The 15,733-nt window shown below is 58.3% G+C and overlaps 2 protein-coding genes across 4 annotated transcripts in view; both read left to right on the top strand.

The window, feature by feature from the left end:
- KCNN1 (potassium calcium-activated channel subfamily N member 1) overlaps nucleotides 1–2,376 on the top strand; it is a 29,407-nt gene extending 27,031 nt beyond the window's left edge. The window contains exon 8 of one of the 2 annotated variants that reach the window (XR_001105945.2): nucleotides 1,140–1,227. Coding sequence is in view for 1 of the 2 variants with exons in the window: in XM_064381638.1 (XP_064237708.1) it covers nucleotides 1,140–1,394 (255 nt within the window). In the remaining variant the exon portion in view is untranslated. Of the gene's footprint in view, nucleotides 1–1,139 lie in introns of both variants that reach the window. The other variant, XM_064381638.1, reaches the window with a different exon arrangement.
- Nucleotides 2,377–2,475: 99 nt separating this feature from the next.
- On the top strand, nucleotides 2,476–13,437 carry ARRDC2 (arrestin domain containing 2). 2 transcript variants are annotated; one of them, XM_012443606.2, is made up of 8 exons: nucleotides 2,476–4,580; nucleotides 8,807–8,873; nucleotides 9,077–9,224; nucleotides 9,690–9,792; nucleotides 9,880–10,136; nucleotides 10,272–10,434; nucleotides 10,625–10,782; nucleotides 12,265–13,437. In XM_012443606.2, the coding sequence occupies exons 1-8, from the start codon at nucleotides 4,322–4,324 to the stop codon at nucleotides 12,316–12,318; spliced, it is 1,209 nt and encodes a 402-aa protein (XP_012299029.1). In that variant the 5' UTR covers nucleotides 2,476–4,321; the 3' UTR covers nucleotides 12,319–13,437. The 2 variants fall into 2 exon arrangements, with proteins under 2 accessions (XP_012299029.1, XP_012299027.1); XM_012443604.3 differs by lacking the exon at nucleotides 2,476–4,580 and adding an exon at nucleotides 4,595–8,679.
- The last annotated feature ends 2,296 nt before the right edge of the window (nucleotides 13,438–15,733 follow it).

Here is a 15,733-nt window from a genome sequence, read left to right as displayed (position 1 = left end):
GGCAGTCACCTTTCTCATCAGACTCCGTCTCCTCCCCAGCCTAGTGGGAGGGGTGGCAGTTCAGGACTGAACAGGGTACCCCTCCTCTTCCTCCTAGGCCATGTCCCCAAGCTCCTGCTGTTCTGAAGCCGGGAGCAGTGTCAGCCCAGAACCTCCCCCGAGTCTATGGGTACCACTTGAGCACCCCCTCTGGCTGTGTGTGCCCTGTGGCCACCGCACCCTCCCTAGGGCCGCTCTGGCCACGTCCCCCCACCCCAGGACCTCACTTGGCCTTCCCCAGGCCTGCCAGCCCTGAGCTTGGCTCTTTTTTTTTTTTTTTTTGAGACAAAGTTTTGCTCTTGTTGCCCAGGCTGGAGTGCAGTGGCACTGTCTCAACTCACTGCAACCTCCACCTCCTGGGTTCAGGTGATTCTCCTGCCTCAGCCTCCCGAGTAGCTGGGATTCCAGGCACCCACCACCTTGGCCCCAGCTAATTTTTGTGTTTTTAGTAGAGTTCACCATGTTGCCCAGGCTGGTCTTGAACTCCTGATCTCAGGTGACCCACCTGCCCAGCCTCCCGAAGTTCTGGGAATATAGATGTGAGCCCCTGCACCCAGCTGAGCTTGGCATTTAAAACCTGTTTCTTAGGCTGGGCACCGTGGCTCATGCCTATAATCCCATCACTTTGGGAGGCCAAGGTGGGCGGATCACTTGAGGCCAGTCAGGAGTTCCAGACCAGGCAAGCCAACATGGTGAAACCCTGTCTGTACTAAAAAATAACAAAAATTAGCTGGGCGTGGTGGTGCACACCTGTAATCCCAGCTACTCAGGAGGCTGAGGCAGGAGAATCGCTTGAACCTGGGAGGTGGAGGTTGTAGTGAGCCAAGATTGGGCCATTGCACTCCAGCCTGGGTGACAGAGTGAGACTGTCTCAAAGAAAAAAAAAAGAAAAGAGTTGTCTCTCCCCTCATCCACTCTCCATCCTTCCCTGGCCCAGCAAGGGACCTCAGGGAGTGGGGGTGTCCTCCCAGCCCCCCTCACAGGGGCCCGTTGGTGGCCACCACCCACCCGCAGCATGTGGGCTGTCCCTGTCATCTGTCCTGGTATCTCCCTCTCTCACTCAGCCCCGCCCCTCTCCCGCCCTTCTCTGTCTCCTTCAGACCCAGAGCGTCATGTACGACCTTGTATCGGAGCTGCACGCACAGCACGAGGAGCTGGAGGCTCGCCTGGCCACCCTGGAAAGCCGCCTGGATGCCCTGGGCGCCTCTCTGCAGGCCCTGCCCGGCCTCATCGCCCAAGCCATACGCCCGCCCCCGCCGCCCCTGCCTCCCCGGCCTGGCCCCGGCCCCCCAGACCAGGCGGCCCGGAGCTCCCCATGCCGGTGGCCGCCCGTGGCCACCTCGGACTGCGGGTGACGGCCCTGCCCGCCACCAGACCCCTAAATCTTGGCCATCGTGTGGCCGACACCTCCGTGAAGCCCTGTACCATGGCGCCTCTTGGAGTTCAAGAAGCCGGCACTGAGTCGGGCTGAGTGGACTGGGGCCTGCCCCACCCAGACTGCCCGGGCAGAGGGCAGGGCTGGACCACGGGTGAGGACAGGGAAGCCCGGAGCTGCCTCTGGCCACCTGGTCCCCCGACTCTCCCCAGGCCCCAGGTGGACATGGAGCAGCCCAGGAGGGGTCCGTGCTCATTCTGAATAAAGCAGGACCCGCCCGCCCAGTGGCTGCCTGTGTGGGTGGCTGGGAGGTACCAGTGATGTCCCAGGAGGTAGACCCCCAACCCCGGGCACCAAGATGAATGTGGGAATCAGAGAAGCCCGTTCCCATCACCGGCCTAGCCTAGAAGCCCCCTCTCCCTCTGGGCTGGAGCTCAGTCAGGGACAACTCTCTAGGGACATCTGTGACAGCCCCACCTGGCGCTGATAGCGCGATCCCTCAGAGGGCGTAGCTCAGCCCTGGCCGGAAGCATCCCTCCCCTTCAACCAATCACGTTGATGGACGCCCACCGTGTGCCAGGTCCCAGCAGGGCCCGTGGGAAGGTCATTTGGGTTTTTGTGAGATGTGTATTGAGCACCTGCTGTCTACAGAGAATGTGATGCTGTCAATTACCACACTGACTCCTCATCAGAGCTTGACCAAGGTGGGATGGGGGGAAACTGAGGCCCAGAGAGGTAAATCTACCTATCTGGGGCCACAAAGCGAAGAGGGATGGTACTGGATTTAAACTGGAAATCTCCTAGGCCAAGGTAAAGAACTGGACTGGCTGGGCGCAGTGGCTCACGCCTCTGCAGCACTTTGGGAGGCCATGGTGGGCAGATCACAAGGTCAGGAGTTCAAGACCAGCCTGGCCAGCATGGTGAAACCCCATCTGTACTAAAAATACAAAATATTAGTCAGGCGTGGTGGCACGTGCCTGTAGTCCTAGCTACTTGGGAGGCTGAGGCAAGAGAATCACTTGAACCTGACAGGCGGAGGTTGCAGTGAGCCGAGATCATCCACTGCACTCCAGCCTGGGTGACAGAGCGAGACTCAATTTCAAAAAAAATTAGCCAGGCATGGCAGTATGCACCTGTAATCCCAGCTACTCGGGAGGCTGAGGCAGGAGGACAAGGCAGGAGGACCACTTGAACCCAGGAGGTAGAGGATGCATTGAGAAAAAAGGAACCTCGACTTCGTGGAAGGGACTCCGTGGAGGAGCCATGGGGACGGCAGGAGGAGGGGGAGTTTGGTGACATCCAGGGGTAAGAGAAACCCTTTCAGGTGGGCTAGAGGGGAGGGTTCCAGACACAGGTAGAATCCGAAAGGTCCCACACAACTTGGGCTTGGGTGCTGGGGGCTGTGAATACTTACTTGGCAAATGCTGAGCCCTGGGTGCGGTGGGGAGGCCTGGTTCCTGGGGAGACGGTGCAGTGCCCAGCCTCGGAGCCCCGGGTCCTGGCAGCCTCTGATAAGCCCATCAGTCACCTGGCTCAACATGATAACTAACCCATGGCTGGTGCAAGTATTGGACCCAAGCACGAGAAGGGAGTGAGGAGGTGCTGGTCAGACCGGCGTTCAAGTCCTGACTCTGCCACTGCTGGGTGTTTCTGGGCAGTGGCTGGCCCTCTGGAGCCTCGGCTGTTTCATCTGTAAAATGGGGGTGACAGTCTACTGAACCAGAACTCCCTAAAAACGGCCAGGCAACTAGTAGGTGCTCAATAAATGCTCCTTCCAGCCTGAGGGATCACATCGGAGTCTTTGGCAGGACTCATCCTTTTTACCCTGTTGTCTGGCTGGGGAAACTGAGGCATGAGAAGGAAGGGGGCTGTCCTTCAGGGTGAGAGGCCAGGGTTCAGTTAGGGAACATTCTTGAGTGTACCTTCTGTGCTCGGTGGTAGCTCCAGGTCTGATGGCAGAGAGGCACAGTAAACCCATAGCAGTGGGGGGAAAAAAATAAGTAACCAAAGCCATAAAGCCATAAAGAAATAAACAGGCCGGGCGTGGTGGCTCACGCCTTAATCTCAGTACTTTGGGAGGCTGAGGCAGGAGGATCATTTGAGGTCAGGAGTTGGAGACCAGCCTGGCCAACATGGTGAAACTCTGGCTTTACTAAAAATACAAACATAAGCTGGGCGTGGTGGTACACGCCCGTCGTCAGGAACTTGGGTGGCTGAGGCAGGAGAATTGCTTGAACCCAGGAGGTGGAGGTTGAAGTGAGCCGGGATCGCGCCACTGCGCCCCAGCCTGGGCGACAGAGCCAGACTCTGTATTAAGAAAGAAAAGTAAACAAGGCCAGAGGTGGCAAGGGGACTCTGAGGAAGTGACATTTGGGTGTGGGCGGCATGGGTGGGAGAACGGATCTGGCAGCGGAACAGCCCAGTGCGGAGGCGAAGACGGGGAGGCGAAGAAGGGGACCCGAGGTGGTTGTGTTAGGGGGACAAGGCAGGAAGTGACAGTGAAGGGGAGGCTGAGGCGGTGCCGGGTAGGGGCGAATGAGACCACAGGACTGAGCTCCGCGGCCTCCTCTGTGCCTCCCCGGCCACCTCCGCCCCTGCCTGCCTCTGAGTCATCAGCGCCGACCCTAAAGAAAACAGGGCCCGCCCAGCTCCGAGGATGGCAAAGTCAACGGCGCGTCACGGGGGCGGACGCAGAGGACCAGGAAGTTCCCCGACGACGCGCCCGCCCTGGGCCACTCGCGCCGGCCCAAGTTCGCCGGGGGCCCGGGAGGAAGCTCCGGGGGCGCCCGGGGCCGCGAAGGGGGCCGCGGAGACCCAGGGGACCTGCAGGCGCACCCCGGCCGTGCGCCTCCCCGCCGCGTCTCCAGGTTGTGGCCCCCGCCGGGCGCACGGTCCCCGCCGCGAGCCATGCGCCCTGGGGGCGTGCGCAGCTTCGCGCTGGAGCTGGCCAGGGGCCCGGGCGGCGCCTACCGCAGCGGGGAGCGGCTGTGCGGCCGGGTGCTGCTGGACGTGGTGGCGCCGCTGCGGGTGCGAGCGCTCGAGGTGAAGGCGCGCGGCGGAGCGGTCACCCACTGGCTGGAGGGTCGCAGCGTGGGCGTCAACGCCGTGTCCAGCGACTACGCGGCCGCCGAGACCTACTTGCGGCGGCGGCAGCTGCTGCTCCGAGGTGAGACACTCCGCGAGGTCCCCGCCGCAGCCCAGACCCCTTAGGCTGGGACCCTCTCCAGGGCCGGAAGCCCTTCCACTTAGAACCTCTGCGATCGGGTGATCCTTTTTCAAGGACTGGGAACCCCCTTCCCGGGATTCGTACCCTCCCACAGGCCAGGAGTTCAAGACTAGCCTGGGCGACATGGCGAAACCCCATGTCTCCAAAAAATAAAAAATTAGCCAAGCCAGTGGCGCGCGCCCGGAGTCCCAGGTACAGGCTGAAGTGGGAAGATCGCTCTAGCCTGGGAGGTAGAGGCTGCAATGGGCTGAGATCGCATCGCTGCACTCCAGCCTGGACACTCGCCCAGCCCCGGTCAGGACCCCCAATAACCGGAAACGTCTACCCAGGGTCTGGGCGTTCCCCTCTCTGGAGGCAGACGCCCTCGACTTACAGGCTGTGCGATGGGGCGGCCCCTTTCAAAGCAGGGGGACCCTCTTATTAGAGTCCAGGGAACCCCTGGGAAATAGAGTGGGAGATTTCCCAGGTGGACCCCAGGGTCCCCGTTAATCCCAGGCCTGGAGTCCCTGATTCTCAAAGAAGGCTCCCAACTCACGTGTTACCCTGGGCCCCACCTCAGTTTACCCCACAGGGTGTGCATCGAGGTAGGGTTGGCGGTCTGGTGGTATTTTGCGGTGAGGAGGTGGAAGTGCATCCCAGAGGCGGGAGATGAGGTGGGGTCATATTCTGCTGGGAGTCTGGGTCTTGGGGAGATCCCTACTCTGCCCCAACCTCAGTCCTTGCATCCCAAGTGCCCCTAGGCTACACAGCCGGTCACCAGCCAGCCAGGGGCCACAGAAGGAGGCAGTCCATATCCTTGCACCCTGCTGTGTGGCTTCAGGAGGGCATCAGTCTCTCTGGGCCAAGCTAGACCTCACTATACCCGACTGTAAAATGGGCCAGGAGGGAGGCAGCTCAGATTCCCGACAGCGCATTTTTCCCAGCGCTGTAGGCAATAGAAGCTTTAGGGACACAAGAGCCACAGATACGGGAGACCCTCCCCTCCCCAGCAGTAGAAACAGAGGAACAAGTGCGGTGGGGCAGGGCAGGAAGGGGCCCAGGAGGCGCTTCCCTTCCCCAGCGACCCGGAGAACTGTTGGGGCCGCTTTCACCCGAAGGCCGTCCCAGACACTCAACGGCAACTTCCTTAAAACACTGAGGGGTGAGCCACCTCGCCAGGCTCCCATCTCTTAAAATACATAAAAATTGGCTGGGCACAGTGTTTCACGCCTGTAATCCCAGCACTTTGGGAGGCCGAGGCAGGAGGATCACCTGAGATCAGGAGTTCAAGACCAGCCTGGTCAACATGGTGAAACCCCATCTCTACTAAATATACAAAAATTAGCCAGGCTAATTTTTCAATTAGCCCAGCTGCTAAGGGGGCTAAGGCAGAAGATCGCTGGAACTCGGGAGTCTGACGTTGCAGTGAGCCGAGATCACACCACCGCATTACAGCAGGGGTGTCAGGGTGAGACCCTGTCTCAAAAAAAATTAATTACTTTGGGAGGCCGAGGCGGGTGGATCACGAGGTCAGGAGATGGAGACCATCCTGGTCAACATGGTGAAACCCCGTCTCTACTAAAAATACAAAAAATTAGCTGGGCACGGTGGCGCGTGCCTGTAATCCCAGCTACTCAGGAGGCTGAGGCAGGAGAATTGCCTGAACCCAGGAGGCGGAGGTTGCGGTGAGCCGAGATGGCGCCATTGCACTTCCAGCCTGGGTAACAAGAGCGAAACTCCGTCTCAAAAAAAAAAAAATAATAATAATAATTAATTAATTTAAATTTAATTTTTGGCCGGGTGCAGTGGCTCAGGCCTGTAATCCCAGCACTTTGGGAGGCCGAGGCGGGTGGATCACGAGGTCAAGAGATCGAGACCATCCTGGTCAACGTAGTGAAACCCCGTCTCTACTAAAAAAAAAATACAAAAAATTAGCTGGGCATGGTGGCGCGCGCCTGTAATCCCAGCTACTCGGGAGACTGAGGCGGGAGAATTGCGTGAACCCAGGAGGCGGAGGTTGCGGTGAGCCGAGATCGCGCCATTGCACTCCAGCCTGGGTAACAAGAGCGAAACTCCGTCTCAAAAAAAAAATTTTTTTTTAATTTAAAATTTTGTAAACGTTTAAGAAAAAAAAACAATGATCCTGGAGAGGCGAGGCCAGTGGCGCTTCTGTGTGACCTCGGGCAGGGGCCCGCCCCTCTCTGGGCCTCTGGGGCCCATCTGTGACATGAATTGAGGAAGGCGCTGGCTTAGTAGTCCCTTCAGGGTTACCTCATCCGCTTCACCTCCGGACTTCACAGCCTACTCTCTCCCGTCCAGGGTCCCCTGAGACCTGGCACAAGGTCCCAGATCTTCCTTTCAACTGCAAAGCCCCGCCCTCCCAGGCAGCTTTCCAGGCTGATCACTGTGCCTCCAGCCCCTTTGTTCCTGTTCTGACCCTCATCACGGGCTGCGAGTGACCGTGTTTGTTTATAACCGCCCCCTCCACACCCACACCCCTCACCAGGTCTGGCGTCTCCTGAGCCATGTTGAGGAGGAGACACTCGGGGCAGGGGATGGGTTCGGCGGCAGCGCATCCCGCTGCCACAAGAGGGCGCCAGCGTCCCACAGGCGACGCAGAGACAGCTCCGCGGGCGTAAACTCCGCGCGGCTTCTTTTTAAATTAGCCCAGCTACTCCGGGGGCTGAGGCAGAAGAATCGCTGGAAACTGAAGGCCAGCGAGAGGTCACGCCGTCCCGAGGGCACCCCGCAGCCGTTGACCTGGGGGTGCCCAAGCGTCCCTTGCACGCGGCTCTGTGGAGGGGCGGGGGCTGAGGATGGCTGGAGCGGGCACAAGGGCTTGGGGGAAGGTCGGGTTTGCCAGAGGCTGAAAACTGGGGAAAGAACGTCAGGTCGTAGCTGCCGCTCGGGCAGATGCACCGAGGCGCGACCGAGTGACGGTGTGTCCGGAGCAGGGTGATGACCCGGGAGCGACGCTCTTGGAGGGGTCCAGCTGGGGCTGCACGATGATCCATGCACAACCTTCTCAAGTCAGGACTGATTTTTATTTTCTCCCGGCTCTACAGAGGGGGAAACTGAGGTTCCAAGAGGTTGTCATTTGCCCAGGACCACCAGCTGAGCGGGGCTTGAATGAGCGGAGGGGTGCGGCAGGCACCGGTGTGGACGGCGGTCGGTCCCACCCACCTCCTCGTCTTCCCCCTTTGCATACCGGGGGAAACAGGCCTGGAACAGTCATAGGCTCTCGGGTCCTCAACTGGGGCGACGGCCCCCCGCCCCAAATAGGGCCGGACATGCCTCGAGTCACGTCTACCGGGGCGGCTGGTGAGCGATTAAGCCGAGAGGCTGAAGGCTCTGCTGGGTGACCTCAGGCCTGGGCCCTGCCTCTGGACCTCAGTTTCCCCCCTTTGCTCCCGGAGTCCGCGAGAGACCAGCTCTGGCCGCCTCAGGGCCTCAGTTTCCCCCCGGGGTCCGCGAGGGTAGGGGGCAGCCAGCGGTGAGCAGGGACGTTTGTTATTTTGCTCCACGCCTGGGCGGAGCCACGCCCCTTGTCGCGCTATTGGTGGAGTCCCTTCTGGGGGCGGGGTGAGATACGGTGGCCCCGCCCCTGCCCTGCCGTATAAAAGCGGCGCCGACGCAAGGCGCTGGGATTTTCTAGTCCGGTCGACGAGCGCGCCTGCGTGTTGAGGGCGAGTTTGCATTCTGAGGCTGCAGCGTCGGCTCCTTGAGCTGCCGGGTCGCGGGTTCGAGGCCAGGTTCCGCGTGTCTTGGGTTCGCAGCCCGGACGCGATGCTGTTCGACAAGGTGAAAGCGTTCTCGGTGCAGTTGGACGGCGCGACCGCGGGCGCCGAGCCTGTGTTCAGCGGCGGCCAGACCGTGGCGGGCCGGGTGCTGCTGGAGCTGGCGAGCGCCATGCGTGTGGGTGCCCTGAGGCTGCGCGCGCGGGGCCGCGCCCACGTGCACTGGACCGAGTCGCGCAGCGCGGGCTCGAGCACGGCTTACACGCAGAGCTACAGCGAGCGCGTGGAGGTCGTGAGCCACCGCGCCACGCTTCTGGCGCCAGGTACGGATCGGGGACCCCTGCTCGGTGCACCGGTTGTGTGCTTCCCATCACCCGGACGGTGGTACACCGGTCAGCCCCAGGACCCCAGCGCAACCGCTTAGTCGCCTCCTTTTGCTCCTACCTGCAGACACGGGGGAGACCACGACGCTGCCTCCTGGACGCCATGAGTTCCTGTTCAGCTTCCAGCTGCCCCCGTAAGTCCTCTGGGTACAGGGTTGCGGGGGAGTCCCTAAGCCTGCCACCCCTTCCAGATTTGTCCCTCCCATACTGGATATCTGGGCACCTCTGAGCCCGAAGACTCCCCTGGGAGACCCTCGGAGTGTCTGTGTGTGTCGCCTTCTCCCTGCCTGCGTGTCTCTGTATCTCGCCCCCTGAAGTTCTCTTCCCTCCACCCCAGGACCCTGGTGACATCCTTCGAGGGCAAACACGGCAGTGTCCGATACTGTATCAAGGCTACCCTGCACCGGCCCTGGATCCCAGCACGCAGGGCAAGGAAGGTGTTCACTGTCATCGAGCCGGTAGACATCAACACGCCCGCCCTGCTGGTGAGTGGCCGCCCTGGGAGGTAGGATGGGAGTATTGTAGGGCAGGACCTGGCTGCTGGGTGACACCGAGTAAGAAGTTGGGGGGTCACAGGTGGGCCCTGGCCGGGAGGCAGGCAGGTGTGGGAATGCGTGTGGAATCCACTGGGATCTGCCCCCATTTGCTGCGTGACTCTGGGCAAGTGTCTTGCCCTTTCTGAGCCTCAGATGCCTCTTCTGTGAAAGAGACCAGAGCTAGAGCTTACCAAACACGAATGACACACCAAACACTTGGCTTGTACGTTTCACTTCTGGCTTTATAGGATGGGTTGTGTCCCTGGCTCTGTTTTATAGATAGTTTCTGGATTGTTAAAAAGAAACCAAGCCCTGCCCAAAGTCCTCTCTCAGCTGGGAGTGGTTTGGAAGTTGCACGGTGTCTCTGGTTTGCACAAAATGACTCATCCATGTCACTTTCCTCTACACTGACAGGCACCTCAAGCGGGGGCTCAGGAAAAGGTCGCCCGATCCTGGTACCGCAACCGTGGCCTTGTCTCCCTTTCAGCCAAGATCGACCGCAAGGGCTACACGCCAGGTAGCAGGCAGACCGGACTGGGTCGGGACAGGGGCTGGCGTCGGGGCTGCAGGAGGGGAAACTGAGGCCCCGCTCTCCTCGCTGCAGGAGAGGTCATCCCCGTCTTTGCTGAGATCGACAACAGCTCCACGCGTCCCGTGCTGCCTCGGGCGGCCGTGGTGCAGACACAGACGTTCCTGGCGCGAGGCGCCCGAAAGCAGAAACAGGCGGTGGTGGCCAGCCTCGCAGGCGAGCCGGTGGGCCCGGGGCAGCGGGCACTGTGGCAGGGCCGGGCGCTGCGGATACCCCCGGTGGGTCCTTCCATCCTGCACTGCCGCGTTCTCCACGTGGACTACGCGCTCAAGGTAGGGCATCCCGCATCCACCCTGTATCCCTCAGATTCGGGGAAGATGAGGCCTCCGTCTCCCCAGGGATAGGAGGGAGGTGGGGGTCGGCGAGGCTGCCCGGGTGTCCTCCCTTATGATGGTTCCTTCCTCCAGGTCTGCGTGGACATCCCCGGCACATCCAAGCTACTGCTGGAGCTGCCACTGGTGATCGGCACCATCCCCTTGCACCCCTTCGGCAGCCGCTCCTCCAGCGTGGGCAGCCACGCCAGCTTCCTGCTGGACTGGGGGCTGGGGGCCTTGCCGGAGCGGCCCGAGGGTAAGTTCCCACCCTGCTGGCATGCAGGGGGTGGGTGGGTACACGGACAGGCGGATGCCAGGTCAACTCTGTCACCGTCAATCCCCCGGAATCCTAGCCCCAGAGCTGGCATAAGCTGGCTCCCGGGCCCTGGTCCCTTGGAGCAGGGCTGTCCCCTGCCAGCCTCACCCACCCTGTCTCTCGATTCCAGCTCCTCCTGAATACTCGGAGGTGGTAGCCGACACCGAGGCGGCAGCCTTGGGGCAGAGCCCCTTCCCGCTCCCGCAGGCCCCCGACATGAGCCTGGAAGGCCCATTCTTCGCCTACTTCCAAGAGTTCCGCTACCGTCCGCCACCCCTGTACTCCGAGGTGAGCTCAGGGATCTGAGAAGCACCCATTCCTCTCTGGGCCCTGGGAGCCTCCCTGGGGTGGGAGACATTAGCAGATAGATTTTTTTGTTTTTTAAGCCAGGGTCTGGCTCTGTCACCCAGGCTGGAGTGCAGTGGCACAGTCATAGCTCTCTGCAGCCTCAACCTCCTGGGCTCAATTGATCCTCTCGCCTCAGCCTCTTGAATAGCTGGGACTACAGGCGCGCAAGCCACCACATCCTGCTAATTTTTTGTTTGTTTGTTTTGAGATGGAGTTTTACTCTTGTTACCCAGGCTGGAGTGCAGTGGCGTGATCTTGGCTCACTGCAAACTCCACCTGCCGGGTTCAAGTGATTCTCTTCCCTCAGCCTCCTGAGTAGCTGGGATTACAGGCACACGCCACCACACCTGGCTAGTTTTTGTATTTTTAGTAGAGACGAGGTTTCACCATGTTGGTCAGGCTGGTCTCAAACTCCTGACCTCGTGATCTGCCCACTTCGGCCTCCCAAAGTGCTGGGATTACACGTGGGAGCCACTGAGCTGGGGTTTTGTTTTTTTCTTCGAGACAGAGTCTTGCTCTGTTGCCCAGGTGGAGTGCAGTGGCACAATCTCTGCTCATTGCAACCTCTGCCTCCCAGGTTCAAGCAATTATCCTGCCTCAGACTCCCAAGTAGCTGGGATTACAGGTGCTCACCACCATGCTCAGCTAATTTTTATATTTTTTAGTAGAGACGGGGTTTCGCCATGTTGGCTAGGCTGGTCTTGAACTCCTGACCCCAGGTGATCCACCCGCCTTGGCCTCCCAAAGTGCTGGGATCACAGGCATGAGCCTCCTCGCCCAGCCTCCATCTCTTAAAATACATAAAAATTGGCCAGGCACTGTGGTTCCCACCTGTAATCCCAGCAGTTTGGGAGGCCAAGGAGGGTGGATAACCTGAGGTCAGGAGTTTGAGACCAGCCTAGCCAACATGGCAAAACCCCATCTCTACTAAAAATACGAAAATCAGCCAGGTGTGGTGGCGTGCACACCTGTGATCCCAGCTGCTCAGGAGGCTGAAGCAGGAGAATCGCTTGAACCGGGATGTGGAGGTTGCAGTGAGCCGAGATCACGCCACACTGCACTCCAGCCTGGGCGACAGAGCGAGACTCTGTCTCAAAAAATAAGACAAAATGAAATAAAAATAAAGCACACAGGAGGATGGGCTTAGATTATCTGCAGATATTATGCCATCTTATATCAGGATCCTGAGCATCTGTGGATTTTGGTGTCCACGGGATTCCTAGAACCAGTCTCCTTGTGGATACCAAGAGATGCTACATGCTCAGCTCCAGAACCCTCCTCGCACCCGAGTCCGAGGCAGCACCCCCGGATGGCCTCTTCCCTGGCCAAGGGTGGGAGTTAGGAGATGGCTGGATGGGCGGGGTGGGTTCTGAATGTCTGTTTACAGTAACCCCCAAGGCTTAACGGGAACGTTTCTCTCAGGAGGATCCAAACCCACCCTCGGGGGCCACGAGGCCGCGCTGCACGACTTGCTGAACGGCACAGGGACACCTCGAGGAACGAGGCTGCATACCTGCTTTCAGCCACCGGGATTGTAGGGAGCGGCTGGACCAAGGACTGACCTCCCCAACTACATCAAAGTCGGGGAAACCAAGTCTCGGAGTGAGGCGGGGCCTTTCCGACGTCACAGGGAACAGAGGAAGAGCCTGGCTGGAATCTGACCTATCTGGACCGCTGCCCTTGCGAGGCATTGACTTCCCAGGGCGGCATCTGAGACACTGTTTAAAAACCTGTCTTCCCAGCCTGTGGGCAGCGCTGGAGTCCTCCAGGAACCTTCAGTCTGGAAGAAGCAGAGCCATAGACAGTTCCAGCGTCATGGAACCAGAAGAAGAGACCCGCAGCACAGGATGCAGAGAAGTCTTCCTTCCGGAAGGGGGATTTTTAGCTGAGGCTTTGGAGTATGAATAGGAGGTCAGCAGGCAGACGAATGAGGAAGAAAAGTCAGAGAAGGTCAGAGCTGAGTGGCGTTTGGAATCTACTCCATTTATTGTAAAATTGGGGGTTCAGAGGGCAAGTGCCTCCGAGTTGAGGCCACACAGTGAGGTCCAGTGGGTGAAAGGACCCAGGAACGAGGCGTTCAGGAAAGAAAGCAGGTTGTCAGCACTCTGTGGAGTCTGGGGGTGGCAGGGGCAGCCGCTCCAGCCTTTGAAGACTTTGAAAGCCAGAGATCTCTGGCTGGCGCAGGCTTGGATTTCCTGGGAGTTCTTCCAAGTACCCAGGGGCATCCGAGCTGCCTGAGTGTTACATGGCCCCAGGAACCCGGGTTCAGAGTAGGACAGGCAAGGCCAGACACCTAACATGCAAAATGAAAACACGGCTCGCGGTGGAACAATGAAGGATTCCAGACAGGGACAGCATCACGCCATGCCTGGGGACAGAGGTCAGCCTACGGGGACACACGGGGACTGCTGTGCTTCCAGAAGCTCCGTGTCCTGGAGAAAAGCACTGAAAGGGGCAGCTGGACCAGCCCCCAGCTGCAGAGTCGCCGCTCTGCAGGGGCAGGGCCCGGCCTGGGACTCAGCATTTCTGATACGCCTTAAGAAATCATTGTTTTGTACAATTATTTTTTAAAAGCAAACGTGTGGAGAAAAACCACTTCTTTCTCGGGCTTCTTGATTTTTTTTGCCCCCACCCGGCTGCTGAGGGAACCAGCACTGTCATCCCGGGTCACCTTCTTGGAGACTGAATTCCTGGCCAAAGAGGGCGGAGGGGCCCACGATTCAGAAGGGGAAACTGAGGTCCAGGCCTGGGAGGGGGTTGGCCCAAGGACACACGGGGAGGCTGAGGTGGGGCAGGGGCTGAGCCCTGGGCCCCTCACCTGCACCCCCTGGGACAGTCTCAGAAGCTGGTGGGGGCGATGGACAGTGGAGGACAGGCAGAGAACTCTATCCTCAAAGAGTGGGGAGGAAGGGCTGGAGCTGGCAGGAGCCACTGGCCTGCAGGAACATCTTGTCACCTGAGTCTAGGTTTGGGGGGGGGGGTGTGTGTGTGTGTATGTATGTGTATGTGTCTGTGTGTGTATGTGTGTGTATGTGCCTGTGTGTGTGTTTGTGTGTATGTGTGTGTATATGTGTGTGTGTGTAGTGTGTATGTGTGTATGTGTGTGTGTGTAGTGTGTGTATGTATGTGTGTGTATGTGTGTATGTGTATTGTCTGTGTGTATGTGTATGTGTGTGTGTATGTGTGTGTGTGCGTATGTGTGCATGTATGTGTGTAGTGTGTATGTGTGTTTGTGTGTGTAGTGTGTGTATGTGTGTGTATGTGTGTGTGTTTGTGTGTGTGTGTGTTTTGAGGACTCTTGCTCTGTCGCCGTCCAGGCTGGCGTGCAGTGGTGTGATCTCAGCTCACTGCAACCTCCGCCTCCCGGGTTCAAGCGATTCTTCTGCCTCAGCCTCCCAAGTAGCTGGGATTACAGGTGCCTGCCACCATGCCCAGCTAATTTTTGAATGTTTAGTAGAGATGGGGTTTCTTTCCTTTTTTTTGTTTTTTTTGAGATGGAGTGCAATGGCTTGGTCTCGGCCACCTTCCAAATTCAACTCATTCTCCTATTTCAGCCTTGCAAGTAGCTGGGATTACAGGTGCCTGCCACCACGCCCGGCTAATTTTTGTATGTTTTTAGTAGAAATGGGGTTTCACCATATTGGCCAGGCTGGTCTTGAACTTCTGACCTCAGGTGCTCTGGCAACCTCAGTCTCCCAAAGTGCTGGGATTGCAGGTGTGAGCCACTGTGCCCAGCCCTGGATTTGTTTTAATTGAGGTGAAATTCACATTAAATTCACCATTTGAGAGTGTTCAGTACACTTCACAGTGTAGCAAGTAGTACATTCATAATGTTTCTTTTGTTCTGTTTTGAGACGGTCTCACTCTGTTGCCCAGGCTGGAGTTCAATGGCCGGATCACAGCAGCCTCAGCCTCCTGGGCTCAAGGGATCCAAGTAGCTGGGACCACAAGTGTGCACCAACACACCCAGCTAATTATTTTTATTTATTTATTAACTTCATATTTATTTTCCTGAGACCGAGTTTTGCTCTGTCGCCCAGACTGGAGTGCAGTGGTGTGATCTCGGCTCACTGCAACCTCCGCCTCCCGGGTTCAAACGATTCTCCTGCCTCAGCCTCCCCAGTAGCTGGGATTACAGGTGCCTGCCACGACACCTGGCCAATTTTTGTATTTCTAGTAGAGACGGGGTTTCACTATGTTGGTCAGGCTGGTCTGGAACTCCTGATCCACCCACCTCGGCCTCCCAAAGTGCTGGGATTACAGGCATGAGCCACCATACTCGGCCTTATTTTTTTGTAGAGATAAGATCTCCATTTGTTTCCCAGATTGATCTCGAACTCCTGGGCAGTCCTCCCGCCTCAGCCTCTCACAGTGCTGGGATGACAGGCGCGAGCCACTGTGCCCAGCTCTTCACCGTCTATTTCCAGAACATTTCTATCCCTGCCAAAGGAAACCCCGTCCCTTTAGCCATTCAGGATCAATCCCCATCCCCCCTCCCACACCCCCGGCAACCACTCATCCACTTTCTGTGTCTATGGATTTGCCTATTTTGAGCATTTCATATCAATGGAATCATACAGCCTTTTGTGTCAGGCTTTTATCACTCAGCATGTTTTCGGGGTTCATCCACATTGTATCATGTATTGGAACTTCATTCCTTTTTCTGGTTGAATAATATTCCATTGTGTGCACGGAGCTGGTTGTGTTTAGCCATTCACCCGAGGATGGACATCTGGATTGTTTCCATGGCTTGGCTATGGTGAATCTTGCTGCTAAGGACACACATGTTCAAAGAAGGAAGGAAGGAAAGAGAGAGAGAGAAGGAGGGAGGGAGGGAGGGAGAGAGAGGGAGGAAGGGAAGGAGGGAGGAAGGAAGGAAGGAGGGAGGAAG

This window comes from Aotus nancymaae, unplaced genomic scaffold (genome assembly GCF_030222135.1).
Source record: "Aotus nancymaae isolate 86718 unplaced genomic scaffold, 86718_ANA_hifiasm-v0.15.2.pri h1tg000028l, whole genome shotgun sequence".
Lineage (NCBI taxonomy): Eukaryota > Metazoa > Chordata > Mammalia > Primates > Aotidae > Aotus > Aotus nancymaae.
This window is presented reverse-complemented; position numbering and strand designations above follow the sequence as displayed.

What these genes read in the sequence shown, in the direction of transcription:
- ARRDC2 (XM_012443604.3), top strand. Translation starts at nt 8,406, where the DNA reads ATGCTGTTCGACAAGGTGAAAGCGTTCTCGGTGCAGTTGGACGGCGCG. An exon ending in TTCAGCTTCCAGCTGCCCCC is followed by an intron (nt 8,874 to 9,076) that starts GTAAGTCCTCTG and finishes CCTCCACCCCAG; the next exon opens with GACCCTGGTGACATCCTTCG. An exon ending in CTTGCCGGAGCGGCCCGAGG is followed by an intron (nt 10,435 to 10,624) that starts GTAAGTTCCCAC and finishes TCTCGATTCCAG; the next exon opens with CTCCTCCTGAATACTCGGAG.